Source organism: Thamnophis sirtalis, unplaced genomic scaffold (assembly GCF_051295495.1).
Source record: "Thamnophis sirtalis isolate CommonGarterSnake01/CBP01778 unplaced genomic scaffold, rThaSir2_p1.2 scaffold_2, whole genome shotgun sequence".
Classification (NCBI taxonomy): Eukaryota; Metazoa; Chordata; class Lepidosauria; order Squamata; family Natricidae; genus Thamnophis; species Thamnophis sirtalis.
This window is the reverse complement of record NW_028261382.1, coordinates 132,505,707-132,521,762: the sequence shown is the minus strand read 5'-3', so window position 1 is coordinate 132,521,762 and position 16,056 is coordinate 132,505,707. Positions and strand designations below refer to the sequence as shown.

General features: G+C 35.3%; 1 protein-coding gene across 3 annotated transcripts in view; it reads left to right on the top strand.

Annotated features, from left to right (window-relative positions):
* HNF4G (hepatocyte nuclear factor 4 gamma) overlaps window positions 1–14,489 on the top strand; it is a 69,254-nt gene extending 54,765 nt beyond the window's left edge. For 2 of the 3 annotated variants that reach the window (XM_087706937.1, XM_014055904.2), the window contains exons 4-10: window positions 972–1,078; window positions 3,202–3,360; window positions 5,811–5,898; window positions 6,916–7,068; window positions 8,472–8,708; window positions 12,376–12,495; window positions 14,034–14,489. In XM_087706937.1, the coding sequence (XP_087563063.1) occupies window positions 972–1,078; window positions 3,202–3,360; window positions 5,811–5,898; window positions 6,916–7,068; window positions 8,472–8,708; window positions 12,376–12,495; window positions 14,034–14,152 (983 nt within the window). In that variant the 3' untranslated portion in view covers window positions 14,153–14,489. The remainder of the gene's footprint in view (window positions 1–971; window positions 1,079–3,201; window positions 3,361–5,810; window positions 5,899–6,915; window positions 7,069–8,471; window positions 8,709–12,375; window positions 12,496–14,033) is intronic. The other variant, XM_014055905.2, reaches the window with a different exon arrangement.
* The last annotated feature ends 1,567 nt before the right edge of the window (window positions 14,490–16,056 follow it).

Below are 16,056 nucleotides of genomic sequence, written 5' to 3'. Positions count from 1 at the left end.
TCTCTCTCCCTCCCTCCCTCCCTCTCTTTCTTTGCTTTTTACATGCAGGAATATTTTCTTTGGCTCTCCTCAAGAATTTCAAGTGCTGAGACAGAAGGTATAAAAAGTATTGGGTGGTGAAGAATTTATTTTGCTCCAGTTTGAAAAAGTGTAGATACAGAATATTTAAATCTATTGTAGGAGAAAATGATCAATTTTAGTGCACAATATCTAAGTTCAAATTTCTCAAAATAAGCCTTGATATGGTTGACTGCTTCCCCAACATATTCTACAAGTAATTTGCTTCCTTGTGAATTACATTCCTCTGAAATCTCTATTTTGAGATGACACAATTTCATTAAAATATTTTTTTTAAAAATAAACCCCCATTCAAATCTATTAGTTGATTAATTAAAAGGAAGTAGTTGTTAATTCTGTTACTAATGAAATGCAAAATCACTGTGTCTTTCATTTCTTCATCAACATATTTGTCAACTTATTTCAATCTTTTTAAAATGAGTATTTCTTATGGATCATCAGTCACTAAGACAAATTAGCTTTCATTTATGTGCATGTCACCTCAGGTCTGTGTGCCTCTTAGCCTTCTAGAAATTATATGGACAAGTTTTCTTGGCATGCATACATATACAGAAGGACACCCTATTTTTTTAAGAGTGCATGCACATGCCACACCCACACATGTACCTCTCCCCCCCCCCCACACAGAACACAGCTTCCTGTGTTTGTTCACAGATAGTGTTTGCTCTAAGCAGAAATTAATAATTTAGGAACAATATATAGATTACAATTGCCAGGAATAACGATTAAAACACAGGTGTCATTCTTCTCCATGGCGAAATATGAGTAAGACCATCCTTAAATATATATAACTTTGTAATACCACTTCAATGCAATTCAATGCAATTCTTTGCATGCAACCCAATATGAATACCTTATGTTTTCTTTTTCTTCCACTTCTCCTCTTCCTCCAGCTGTTCAAAATGAACGGGACCGAATAAGTACCAGACGAAGCACCTCTGATGGCAGTGCTCCTCCTTCTATTAACACACTGTCCCAGGCTGAAGTGCTTTCTCGTCAGGTACAGTAATCTACTATCAGTGCCTAAAGAGTCACCTCAATCTCTTGAATACTCTCGGAGTCCATTATTTATAACCATATCTATTCTTTTTGCATTTGTAATAACGGAATAAGGCAAGAAGGCTCTCTGAAGAGAATTCTAATTTTATTCAGCTTATTTTGTAATATCATTCAATGCACTTTTCACATTCAAAATAGTTAACTGAATGATTCAGGTGAGAAGGATACCATTATCGCCATCAGGTATAATCTGTAAGGAGTCCTTATGAAATGTTTCTCCAACCACTTGGAATATGCATGAAGAAGTCAGAGGGAGGTCAAGGACTGCAACATCTACTCTAAATACTTTTGCTGTATTGGTGAAAATTATATTACCATAAAAGTGAGATGATGTGATATAATATACAAATCCTTACTATATAATACATAAACATCTTCATATATTTCAGTAGATAAAATACTTCTACTTATGTTTCCTTTTTCTTACTCTTTTTTTTGTGCCTGAACCAACAGCCATCACATTTTCTTTCTAAAACATTTTGTTTTCCTTGAAATTGCTTTAGCTTTGACTCCCAGCTCATCAGGGTTTTTTTTCTTCTTCTGCAATCTTTTAGCTGTTTTTGAACAGTTGTTTCTATTGTACTGCATATGAACAAGATGGGCATCTGTCAAACCTCCCTAACCAAGAAAGACACACAAATTTACTTCTAATCACTTTCCTTTATTGTTCCACACCTACAGTCAGAGATCTTAACCCAACTAAAGTAAACTACTCATATCATTAAAGATATATTCTGAGAACATCTAGAGAAGAGCTGATTTAACCTTCTTTCTTCCTCCCAACCAAACAATCTAAATTTTGCTGTCTCTTATTTCTGCTCTTCCCCTTTGGAATCTGGAGCACATTTTGCCACAGTATCATCTGTACAGCTGCAGATGCTCTTGGAGACCCACTGTCTTCAAAAAATACCCCAAAGCAGTGATGGCGAATCTTTTAAACCCCAAGTGCCCAAACTGCACATGCCCAAACTGAAAGTTGCATGTGTGTGCGTCCGAATGTGTGCATGCGTGGAAATGCATGTGCACAGACATATGCAAGCATGTGCATGCGTGGACATGCACAAAAATGCACCTGCACGGACATGCGTGCATGCCCAGCAGAGACCCGAAGACAAGCTAGCTGGTGGCAGTGTGCAAGAGGTAAGATCTTTTTTCTTCCATGAGCTTCTGTTTTGTCATTTTCAGGAAAATAGAAGCTCACGAAAGAAATGCCATGGAGAGCTGAGCTGGGGTGATGGCGCATGTGCCAGCAAAGAAGGTTCTGCATCTGGCCTGCATGCCATAGGTTCGCCATTACGGCCCTAAAGTATTACTCTCTATTGAAACAGAGTTAATATGTAGGCCTGATCTTTGACCCCATTTTAAGAACTTTTTGTGAGGTGATCATAATTTAGAACCATCATTAAACAAGTAGTTGTAAGTCAAGAACTATCTGTAATTATTTTTAATGATTAATGGTAATTGTTAACTATTTTTAATTGCTTTTATTTATTTATTTATTTTATTTTTTATTTTTTATTTTTTATTTTGTTATTTTATTTTATTATTATTTTATTTTATTATTTTATATTTCTCTTTTTTGTGTGTGCTTTAGAATTGGTTGATTGGAGGATTTTATAAATTCATCAAAAAGTAGATATAAAAGTAGATATAAAAGTAGATATTACTACTCAACCTTTATCTGTATCTTCAACTGTTATCTTCTTTCTATTTTTTTACATTCTTTCCCCTTATAGTTGTAAGTCCTTGACTTACAACTATTTTAATGAATGTTTTATATTATTCTGATTTATTATTTTTAAAATTGTGCTTAATAGTGAACAAGTAATTTAAGATGTAATATATGGAGAATTGAAGCATATTAAATAATCAATATATGAGTTTTGAATAGAATTTCTAATATACTCAGAAATAGAAAGTAAATAAAATTGAATTTCTGAATCCTAAATAATACAGATTTTAACTTATTTAACTTTATTTATATCTACATTTATAAATGGTAACTTATCAAGACTCGTATAGTGTTTTGAATCTTTAACCAATTTGAGTTTTTGTATCACACAGATTCCTCTTTCAAGTTTAAACGTTGGCACTACTGACATCAGTGTTAAGAAAATTGCAAGTATTAGTGATATTTGTGAATCTATAAAGCAACAGCTCTTGGTTCTTGTAGAATGGGCAAAATATATTCCAACTTTCTGTGAACTACGGCTGGATGACCAGGTATGAAATAATCAAAGCACCTGTTTTAAACGCTTTCTCTCAGTTTGGGAAGAATATCATTCTATGATTTAAAATCAAACTTAGGATTTCTACATTTATATTCACACAGAACTACTTATGGAATCTCAAAAAGAAGTGTGGTAGGATTCAGCCCTAGGGTAATGTCAACCAGGATAAGGCTCCAAAATTCTCTGTAACGGAGGATGGAGCCAATATATTTATCCAAGCCTTCAGTAGAAAGTCAAGGGAAAATACGATTGCTTAAAAAAAAAAGTATGACTTTGGAAAATCCATTGTTGCTTTGCATTGTTATTTTTTGATAAGAATTTGATGGAAGAAAATTGGCTTTTAAACTTGATTTCAGTTGAGAGTGTAATTTGGTGCAAAAACTGCATATGAAAGTTCTATCTTTCAGTAGTTAATTGAAGTCAATTGACTGACTTCCCACACTTCTGTGAAACTCCAAAATAAAGCATCATATAGAATTCCTATTATTTTCAAATTGGAAAAGCTTCAAAGTGCTGGAAAAAATGAAATTAAAAATAATACAGCTATATCACCAACAGTCAAATTATTCTGAAAAGAAAATTAAAATTCTTAAGCATGTTGAGAATTAGAAATATCTTTTTTCATGTTCCTTCCCACCCTTTGACACCCCCTCCCCCTTTGCCTTCTTCTGCCATGTAGAGAAAAAAGAAAATGTATGTATGAGAAAATATACATAGTTGTAAGCCATGTGTTAAACTTGCATTTAGTTTTCATTCTATGGCAAACCCCCCAGATTATTTCCTTTGCAAAGAAGGATTGGGAGCATGAATCTAGTGTAGTCAGGTGGAATAACTACATCAGGACTCAGGAGAGCAAGAGGGAAAAAGTTGAATTCATGTTGGTGTGAAAAAACTATTGTTCTATCTTTCATAGTCAACTATTGTTCATAACTATTAACATTTGTACACCATAAATGAAGATAGCATAGAGCAAAACAACATAGAGCAAAAAGAGATAGAAAGAAAGAGAAATACTAAATTTCAATTCAATTTAAAATTAATTAATTAATTAATTATAAATAAATAATTATTTTCTGTTTATAAAAGATAAGTTAATGTGACTATATTCAATAGTTTAAATATTTTCCTCTTCTGGTCCAAGGTCATTTAGACCTTAGACCTTATGTTCATGTAGTCATTAATAAACTATGTGGAATTGATTAGGGCTTCTTAATAGGCAAAAGTACAGTATGGATATATTCTATTGTTTTATAGGGCAGGAATGATTCAAACACTGTATATTTATTTATTAAACCTATAAGCCACCCATCTCTCTATCAAGAGCAACTCTAGGTGCCTCACAGTATATATCCACTTCCTGCCTCATTAGGTTATTTGTGATGAGTTTGAGAAGTCTCTGAGGGCCACATCCAAGATTTTATGGGCTTCAAGATGTTGTATGAATCTAGCTATTATTAGATCAGCTATCCATAATTAAGGTATTGCTTAAGGTAATATGAATTCAGTGCCATTGACTGATTTTCATGAGATATTTAGGTATCAAAAATATTCAAGAAATAAATTATCAGGAAAATGAATTCTTTAAAAGCAAAAATATATTTTCAAATAGCGTATTTTCTGGAGTATAAGACGCTTGAAGTATAAGACTCATCTAGCTTCGGGGAGGAAAACAAGAAAAAAAATCTACCTCTGCCTCCCAGCAATTTGCCTCCTTGCAGCAAACAGAAAACAGCCTGTTTCAGTTTCAGCTTCAGCACAATTAGCACAAGCAGCTGATTGTCAGTTGGATCAGCCTCTAGACCATCAGCTGTTTCAGACTACAGGGATTGCCATAGCCTATTGCCGCTGCCCCACACCCCGTTTTCAGTCTCCGCATGCCCCATTTTCGGCCTCTGTGCAACCCATTTTCTGCCCATTCCGGATGATGGGGATCAGAATGTGAAAAATGGAGCACATGGAGACTGAAAACGGGGGGCGTGGAGGTGGCAATAGGCAATGGTAATCCCTGCAGCCTGAAACAGCTGGTGGTCGGGAGGCCGATCCAACCGACAATTAGCTGCTTGTGCTAATCAGGCTGTGCTGAAATTGAAACAGGCTATTTGCTGCAAGGAGGCAAATTGCTGGGAGGCAGAAGCCAAAGGGTGGGGGCCAGTGGATGGGCAGGACTATATTTGGTATATAAGACGCACCCAAATTTTCAGCCTCTTTTAGGGTGGGAAAAAGTGTGTCTTATACTCCGAAAAATATGGTAGATTTTGGAAGTGAAGTCTCATTCTTCAACATTTCTTTTTCTGGGAAAGAAGAAGACTTTAAAAATAATAGGAACTGCCTAATCCTAATTCGGTTCTGATTTCCTTTAATGTTCTATTTTAATATTTTATTACATTTGTACATGTACATTTTGCACTGATGTTTTATCTGCTGTTTTTTTTTATATCCAAGGTTGCTCTGTTAAGAGCACATGCTGGAGAACATCTTTTACTTGGAGCAGCAAAAAGGTCTATGGCTTACAGAGACATCATTCTTTTAGGTTAGGTTATATTTATTTTGGCTTTTTATCAATAAAACCCTAACTATGTTTACTGAAAAGTATGCATAGGATTTCAGTTTGGAGCGTCTTAATTTGTATCCAGAATTAACAGTACAAAACAAAAAATGTTTACTAAATCCTGAAGCAGGACTAAAGTAAATATTCTTCATACTTTAAAAAGTGAATCAGAGTTTACTATTGCTACCATACATTATAAATTTTATTTTGCAGATGAAGTAGTTGAGGTTGTTGTTATTGCCATTATAATTACTCCGAGGGACATTTTACTTTGAGAAAAACACTCAAAATAGTACTGCTTCTGGACCTGTTTGCCTTTTCCACAAGCATGACCCTTGAAATGAGGGATTTACCGTATTTCTCCTCATGATTGGCAGAAGAAAACATTTTGGCTCATTTCCCAATCTGTTACATATGGTTTGCATAGCCTTTGCCTTATTCCTTTTCTCTGCTATTGGACATATTCCTTGAGGATAAAAATATTCATATGGCCCTGCTAGATCCTGCTGGTTCATACAGGAGCTCTTCTCTTTTGCCCCTAAAACTTAACTGAAAGTTGAAAAGTAGGTAACGTCTTAGTCTCAGCTTTGAACATACTGTATAATCACAACCTTCAGCAATTGACCACAGGCAAATGGAACATGTAGGATTTTGTTCTTCAGAGCACTCAAACAAATGCTTTTGGGGATTCTGTGACAGGACATGAATTTGCACTGTATTTGCCTTTCAGCTGTTTTATATATAGATCTACTTTATCCAGATTTGACTCCAAAAATACACATATTTAGATAAGTACATAATTATGAAATGAAATGATATTATATTTGCATGGTTATATAATTAAGCAGATTATTGGTGACATATAACATGTGGGAAAAACACAATGAGGTGTATTTATTCATTCAAATTACTGTGGGGTGGGGGTGGAAATGGTAATTGGCACTGTAGTTTTAAGCTACATATATCATTAATAATTTTGACCTGCTTTTATTTCTTCAGGTAATGATTTTGTCATCCACCGCAACAGTTCTGAAGTAGAGATTAGCAGAGTAGCAAACCGAATTTTGGATGAACTCATTAAACCATTTCAGGAAATTCAGATTGATGATAATGAATATGCGTGCCTAAAGGCGATTGTATTTTTTGATCCAGGTATATTTCAGAATTTCATTTCCAAATGTAACAAAAATTGTTGCTTTCTAAGTATAAGCAGAGATATTATAGGTCATCTAGTTTGTCATCTAGGTCTTGATATGATTGGGATTCACAGGATTTTACTTAAACTTATTTTGAAACGTCAGAGCGCTGGCTGGGAATTATCTGGACAACATCAGATTTATAATGGATATTTTAGGTTTTCAGAAAAACTTTAATCCTCGTGCCAGTTGAGAAATGAAAAGGTTTTATGACAACCCTGCCTTAGGTTGTGTCACCAACTCCTAAAGAAAAGACTAACAGAAAGCGAAGGCAGCTTTGGAAACTGATGAAGAGCAGGCGATACATTTTGCCCTTAAATTCCTAAGTGTGAGACCTCAGGGTTCCCTCCCTTGGCTGGCCTTGAGAGCTTATCTGTTGCCAGATTTTCTCTGAGTAACATATTTATTGCCACTAGCCCTGGATTGTTCAAGATAAATTCTTTAGATTTAGTGTTCATCCTGCTGGTATCCTCGGCACGTTCAGATGATGGTACATATGTATGTACCATATGTATGTATGTATGTATGTATGTATGTATGTATGTATGTATGTATATATGTATATATGTATATATGTATATATGTATATATGTATATATGTATATATGTATATATGTATATATGTATATATGTATATATGTCTTTCTTTCTGTCTGTCTGTCTCTTTCTTTCTTTTTTATTTATTTATTTATTTATTTGTATTTCACCTTTATTATTTTTTATAGAAAACTCAAGGCAACATATATATTCAATGTTCGTTTATTTGTTTCCTTCTATCATCTGCAGCTTCATTCCAGAAAGTTTCAGAGCTCTTTCCACATAACATGGCTTAATATTTTCTGTGACAGAAATAATACTAAAAATCTTAAATTAGAAAGCGCTTCTAAGCATGTGCAAGGTTGCTTTTCTTTGCTCTTTACAATCACATGTTATCCTATTAAGACGAAAGGATTACTTTCCAAACATAAACATTGCTGAGTTTTTTAATCAACGTATTCTGAATGTTGCCAGCACAGAGACTAGGATAACTGGGTCTTTAATGCAGTGGCTATTTTTTCAGTGCTCCCTACTTACCATAAAAGGAGGTTGGAAGACTGCCATTTTGTGTCTTTTTAAAAAAATAGAAACAAATTAAGGAAAAAGAAATTGTGATCAAACTGTCAGGGCTGGTACAATCAGGTAGCCCCCTCCCCCACTTTTTTTCTAGGTCTCTGAGGCTTTATTTTTTTTATTCAGAACCATCATCTTCTTAGAGCCAGTAGACGCATCACAGGAGAGTCAGGAGAGTAATTCTTGAGATTCAGTTAAGTTCTCCAGTTATGTGTTGTATATTTATGTAACATTTCTCTGCATTTGAAGATGCAAAGGGACTGAGTAATGCAATGAAGATCAGGAACATGAGATTTCAAGTTCAAATGAGTTTGGAGGATTACATCAATGATCACCAATACGACTCCAGAGGTCGTTTTGGAGAACTCCTGTTGCTTCTGCCTACACTCCAGAGTATCACCTGGCAAATGATTGAACAAATTCAATTTGTAAAAGTATTTGGTATGATTAAAATTGACAGTTTACTTCAGGAAATGTTGCTTGGAGGTGAGTAAGTTGATTAAATTATGCTCATCTTTATTATGACTGGAGAAAAATCATAAAAGAATTAAAGTAAATAATATTATTCAGGATGGCCAAATATTTGAATCAGTACAACATGGTACTGATTAAATCATAATCATACATTATGATGGATTTTAATTTTTGTTGTGTTTAAACAATGTTCTTCTTCTTCTTCTTCATCATCATCATTATTATTATACAATTGTATCACAGCGGCCAGTTGTTTCGCCGGATTTGGCATTGGTTACTAGTCGGGCCCCACCCAGGGGCCTAGGACGTCGTAACGTATTTTCGTAATATGCGTGCAGATCCAAGCAGTGCGGCTTTTTGCATTTGACTGATGGTGATTTTGTCAATATTTAACTGTTTTAAATGTAATTCCAGTGCTTTTGGAATAGCACCCAGTGTGCCAATTACCACTGGAATTACCACTGCTGGTTTGTGCCATAGTCATTGAATTTCGATTTTTAAGTCCTGGTATCTTGCGATTTTTTCATCTTCCTTCTCGGTGACCCTGCTATCACCTGGTATTGCGATGTCTATGATTGTGACCTTATTTTTCTCAACCAGTGAGATGTCTGGTGTATTATGCGCCAGTATTTTGTCGGTTTGTATACGGAAATCCCACAAGATCTTGACCATCTGATTTTCTGTGACTTTTTCAGGCTGATGTTCCCACCAGTTTGTTGCTGTTTTAATATTATAATTTTTGCACAAATTCCAATGGATCATTTGTGCTACTGAATTGTGCCGCAATTTATAATCAGTCTGCGCGATTTTTTTACAGCAGCTGAGTATGTGATCAACAGTTTCGTCAGCTTCTTTGCAAAGTCTGCATTTGGCATCATCAGAGGATTTTTCGATTTTGGCCTTAATGGCATTTGTGCGGATAGCTTGTTCTTGCGCAGCCAGGATTAGTGACTCTGTTTCTTTCTTTAATGTACCTGTTTTTAACCATAACCAAGTTTGTTCCCTGTCCACTTTATCTTTTATTTTTTCCAGAAATTGACCATGCAGTGCTTTGTTCTGCCAACTCTCCATTCTTGATTTTATCACATCTTTTCTGTATTCTTGTTTTGTCTGTTGGGCCTTCAGTAGATTTTTGTTCTTTACTTCGATTAATAGATGTTCTTGACTTTCTTTTAAATAATCAGCCAGTGCATGTTTTTCTTCTTCAACTGTTTGCTTCACTTGTAATAATCCTCTGCCACCTGATTTTCGGGGCAGATATAGTCTATCAGTATCACCACGTGGATGTAAACTGTAGTGCATTGTCATTAGTTTCCTGGTTTTTCGATCCAAAAGGTCCAAATCAGTTTGTGTCCAGTTAACTATGCCAGCTGTGTATCTTATAACTGGTATTGCCCAGGTATTTATGGCCTTGATTGTATTTCCACCATTCAATTTAGATTTCAAAATTTTCCTAACTCTGTTGGTGTACTCTCGTCTGACAATAGTTTTTACTTCTCCATGCTTGATGTTATCCAACTGCAGAATGCCTAAGTATTTGTAGGCTTCATTTTCTTTGCATTTAATTAGTTGGCCATTGGGCATTTCAATTCCCTCAGATGCAGTGATTTTGCCCCTTTTTATGGATACAGTGGCACATTTTTCCATGCCAAACTGCATTGAAATATCGGTGCTGAATACTCGGACTGTATTTGTCAATGATTGGATTTCTATTTCTGACTTTCCATAGAGTTTCAAATCATCCATATATAGTAAATGCGAAATTTTTTCAGCTTTTTTGGCTGTTTGGTAGCCTAATTTCATTTTTTTTAAGATTACTGATAGTGGGATCATTGCGATGATGAAGAGAAGAGGTGAAAGTGAATCACCCTGGAAAATTCCTCGCTTGATGTTAACCATTCCGTAGCTCTCATTCCCTACTGCCAACTCAGTTCTCCATTGTTTCATTGCCTTTTCAGTAAAGGATGTAATATTTTTGCTAATGCCAGTTGTTTCTAAGCATTTTATGATCCAACTATGTGGCAGTGAGTCAAATGCCTTTTTGTAATCAATCCAGACCATATTCAAGTTTGTTTTTCTGTTCTTACAATTTTCTAATATCATTTTATCAATTAGAAGCTGATCTTTTGTGCCCCGCTCCTTCTTTTGTTGCCTTTTTGCTCTACTGGCAAGATGTTGTTTGTTTCCAAATAATCCATCATGTTATCTGCAATAATGCCTGTGAGTAATTTGAAGGTTGTTGGCAAGCATGTTATTGGTCTATAGTTTTCAGGTGTTGTTCCTTTAGTTGGATCTTTCTGAATCAAGTATGTTTTTCCAGTTGTCAACCATTCATCAATTTGGCCCTTTTGTAAAATTTCATTCAGTTGCCTGGCCAATATTGCATGTAAACTGGTCAGATATTTGAGCCAGAAACCATGTAATTGGTCCTTTCCAGGTGATGTCCAATTCTTTACCTTTTTAACTCGATTTTTGACCATCTCAGTTGTTATTTCTAATACTTGCATTTGTTTGTTGCCAATGCTTTTCTCAAAGTCATGTATCCACTTTGCTTCCTTGTTGTAGTCCTTTGCATTTTCCCACAATTCTTTCCAGAATTCAACTGTGGCCTGTTTTTCTGGTTTTTCACTTTTGGTGTCACCATTTACATTAAGACTTTGATAAAAACGCCGTTGGTCTGATCGAAATTGCTGATTTTGTTTATATTGGATGATTCGTGCCTCATATCTTTCAATTTTTCTAGCTGTTGCTGTTATCTGCTGTTTTACAATCTCTACAGCTTCATTGATGTTTCTTGTATCCAATCTATATCTCCTGATTAGCCGATCTATGATTTTGTTGTTTTTAAGCCGTTGCTCATGCATGTTCTTTAAGTTACTAGCATCTGCCCTTAATTTTTTTATTTTTTGTTCTAAACGGATTTTCCACTTTGGCTTTGATGCTTTTTCTGTTGTATGACTAGGTACTTTAATTTTAATGCCTAGTTCATTATTATTATTATTATTATTATTATTATTATTATTATTATTATTGTTATACAATTGAATCACAGCGGCCAGTTGTTTCGCCAGATTTGGCATTGGTTACTAGTCGGTCCCCACCCAGGGGCCTAGGACGTCATAACGTATTTTCGTAATATGCGTGCAGATCCAAGCAGTGCAGCTTTTTGCATTTGACTGATGGTGATTTTGTCAATTTTTAACTGTTTTAAATGTAATTCCAGTGCTTTTGGAATAGCACCCAGTGTGCCAATTACCACTGGAATTACCACTGCTGGTTTGTGCCATAGTTGTTGAATTTCGATTTTTAAGTCCTGGTATTTTGTGATTTTTTCATGTTACTTCTCGGCAAACCTGCTATCACCTGGTATTGCAATGTCTATGATTGTGACCTTATTATTATTATTATTATTATTATTATTATTATTATTATTATTATTCATAAACTTAAAATTCTTCAGAGCTTCTAAGTTTATGAACTTCTTTTTCATGAAAAACACTGATCAACTGTGCTTTCATGTTTAGCTAATGGTTAGATTGAAGTTAACATACACTGATTTTCATCTTTATCTTTTCCCCTGTAAATGGGATACTAAATTCCTTTTTGATTAGAAAAGCATACTTCTGATAGTAGCAACCCATTCACTTGAATTGATATTCATTTGATGACAATGTTGCAGGTACATTTAATGATGCTACTAATCTCCAGTCAATTCATCCTCATCTAGGCCAGGATCCAGTTACTGGGCAAACTCTGCTTATAAGTTCAGTAGCAGCTTCTGCTCATATGGAACAGATAGGTAAGTTGATTAACAATGGATCATTTGATCATAAATGTAGTTAATTAATTAATTACTTAATTGTTGTTTAATTAAATAATTATGCTCAATTGATTAATTAATTACTCTTACTTTTAACAGTAATCTCAAGGAATTTTCATTCCATAATTCCATAGATATTGATGCCATATAGAAGGAAGAAATCTATTTTCTTCAATGCTAGTCCAGAAATTATACAGAAACAGATCTCTATTTCTGCAAAATGTCACTGAAATTGTTATCATGCCCAGACACCTTCCAAATTCATTATTTTGCTATGAACAGATAATTTTTACTTGCTTAGTAATTGCTTTCAACAATAACAATATGGCAGCCTTTTGTGATTTAAATGATTGCATTTCTATTGCTTTATTGTCCAAATTTAATGAGATTTGGGTTTTCCCCTCCAGTTTTATAAAAAATAATGTTTTCACATACAGTTTTGGTATTCATCAGGTAGTCATTTTCATTCTAGTATTCTGTGGGATTTAAAATTCAAAATTTTGTTTCATTTTGATTATCAAATTGATTTGGATATATCAGACAGTAAGACTGTCTGATATAAATACAATTCACAATACTTGTTGATAGTTGATAGATGAAAAACAAGCATCAGCTGCCAAATGTAACTGGAACTCTTGATAGGAAACAATGGAATTCACAATATATTTATAAATTTTAAGATTTCTGTATTTGGCATTACTAATTTTGCAAAAGTCAATCCTATTTGGAACAGTGTACATTTTACTGTGATACTTCTGTTACTTCAGGTTTTTAGCTAGATCATTAGAGTCAATAGAATTAACAAAGAGTCAGATAGTGATATTATTTGGGTCATATCATCATCATCATCAAATATCAACATAGTATTGCAATATATGCTGGGCAGTAATGATTATCTCATAACATAGTTAAGATATACTTGAGTGTTAGTTAACATTAGGGATAGAAATTATTTTGAGGCTGAGTCTACATTTTTCAATGTCTAATCTGTTAAGGATTCTAGAAGATGAAGCATGATAGGATCTGAGTTAAAAATAGACAGATAAAACCTTTCTCTTTCTGTCCTTCCATATTGCTCTTCTATTTTTAGAATTCACATTTTCTTACACACAGAAGAAATCTGAACAAATTTATTTTATAGGAATTTGCCATTGGTCCCAGAATTGCCTGCTTTTCATTTCTGTTTTAAGTTCGGGAGTCTTGTTGTGATTGTCATTTGCAAGCCATCCAGATTACAGGGTAACTTAAGTTTAGGTTTAGTGGTTTGCACTAGATGGACCTTTGATTTTTTTCAGTATTATTTCAGCTGATCTAGTGGAATTGGCCAACAGTCAGATTACTTAATTATTGGATCATACTTCAGTGCTGTATGAAACTGCGTGAGCAGTAACAAATAAAAGTGGTGGTTATTTATAATTCAGTTCAGCCAATGCTGGTTATTGCCCCCACGCCTACTCCATACTACTAGCACAGCTTTGATTTGATTATTGATAATTTCTTTTCAAATTCTTTTCCAGCAACTCCTGAAACTCCACTACCTTCACCTCCACAAGGTTCTGGCCAGGAATACAAGATATCTCCAAACCAAGTTACAGTCATTTCACAGCAATCACTTCCAAAACAAAAAACATTGTGATATTGATCAATGGTTCTTTTATATTGTAAGCACTGCATTAACAATCTTGACATTGACAAACTCAGGGTAGATAACTTTGATCCAGATAGAATAAAAAGAGTTTTGTTTTTGTTTGTTTGTTTTATAATTTTTGCTCAATGCCTGAATTGAAATATTTGTGGATGTTAATATTTGAAAGCTGTGCCTTCTTTGCAATGCCTTTGAGTAATCATTGAAGAGCATTAATATGTTGCCCCTTCATATTATGTGTTAACTATTAAAAATGTGTACAAAATGCAAATCTGATTTCAATAAAATTACTAGATAAAATATAGGGGATAATGAAAAAGTAAAGCAAGAAGTTTTAACAATTAATCTAAACCAGGGGTGTCAAACTCAAGGCCCAGGGGCTGGACCCAGCCTGGTGAGGGTTCTTAGACATGGCCCAAGGTGCTTCTTTCAGGGAAAATGGAGCTCAGGAGGGCCGCACTCCCAAGCTCCATTGTCGCTGGCAGAGAGTTGCAAGAGGCCGTCATAGTTGAAAACGGAGCTTGGGAGTCCATTTTCGCTGGCAAGCACACCCAACACAAGTGATGTCGATCTGGCCACACCACCCTGCCCCCACCCTTTCGAGGTCAAACACAACCCTCATGTAGTGCTCAATGAAATTGAGTTTGACACCCTTGATCTAAACAGTTATTCATTTTCTTGAATACAGAACAGAGGTTGACTGCCAAAATGTTTCCTACAAGGATTGGCATGATGACTGTAGGTATCATTGATGGACACCATGAACATAATAATTCAGGGGTGAGGTGCTACTACAGAAAAGGCTGTGACTGCTGATACATGTTAACCAACGGATCCATGGAGCATTCATTTCTAATTAGGGATGGGTGGAAGCTAATTAAGGAGAGGAGCAACTTAAGGAGAAATTTCCTGACAGAATAATTAATCAGTGGAACAAGTTGCTTCCAGAAATTGTAAATGCTCCAACACTGGAAGTTTTGAAGAAGAGGTTGAATAACCATTTGTCTGAAGTGGTGTAGGGTCTCCTGCCTGAGCAGGGGGTTGGACTAGAAGACCTCCAAGGTCCCTTCGAACTCTGTTATTATATTCTATATTATTCTGAGTGCAGAGGCTTGTAAGCTGTTGGGAAACAAACCTTTGTAACTGTTTGCCTTATGTTTTTCTGGGAAGCTTAAATGTTGAATTTTCCTGATAGTCTTATTCCACAAACTAACATGAACTCATCAGATTTGACTTCTAAGCACAGCCGATACCTTTCAGGTACTGATTATTTTAAAGGCCTTCTGATCCCAATGAGTAATATGCATCTTCCTTAATTTTATGTCCTCTACCAGAGGCTTGAGAGTATGAAGGTTCTGCAGAATATTTTATCTGTTTCTAACACTGTACTCTTCTGCACAGAGAACTCTGTTGTTGTTCCTTGGATCTGATGGAGCCATTGTCCATCTTAAAAAGCATAGCCCTGAATGCTCCTACCACTATCAGGACCACTTTGGACTTTACTTTTCACATCTTTGAGTCCTGTCACTTCTCCATCTTCTTGTAGTCCTTCTTGATGCTAGTGTCACTTGGCACTGCTATATCCATCACCACTGCTGTCTTCCAGTCCTTGTTTACTACCACAATGTCTAGTTGACTGGCGTGTAGCTACCCATCTGTCTGGATCTGTAAGTACCACAGGGTCTTAGCTTTCTTACTGTCCACAATCTTCTGTGGAATCTCCCATCTGGACTTAGGAAAGTCTAGTCCATACACTATACAGAAGCTCCAGTATACAATGCCACCTGCTTGGTTGTGCTGCTCAGTATATGCTTTTACTGCCTGCCACTTGTACCCTGCTACTTTGTGTTGAACTGTTTCTGGGGTCTTTCTGTACAGTCTGCACCTTGGGTCCT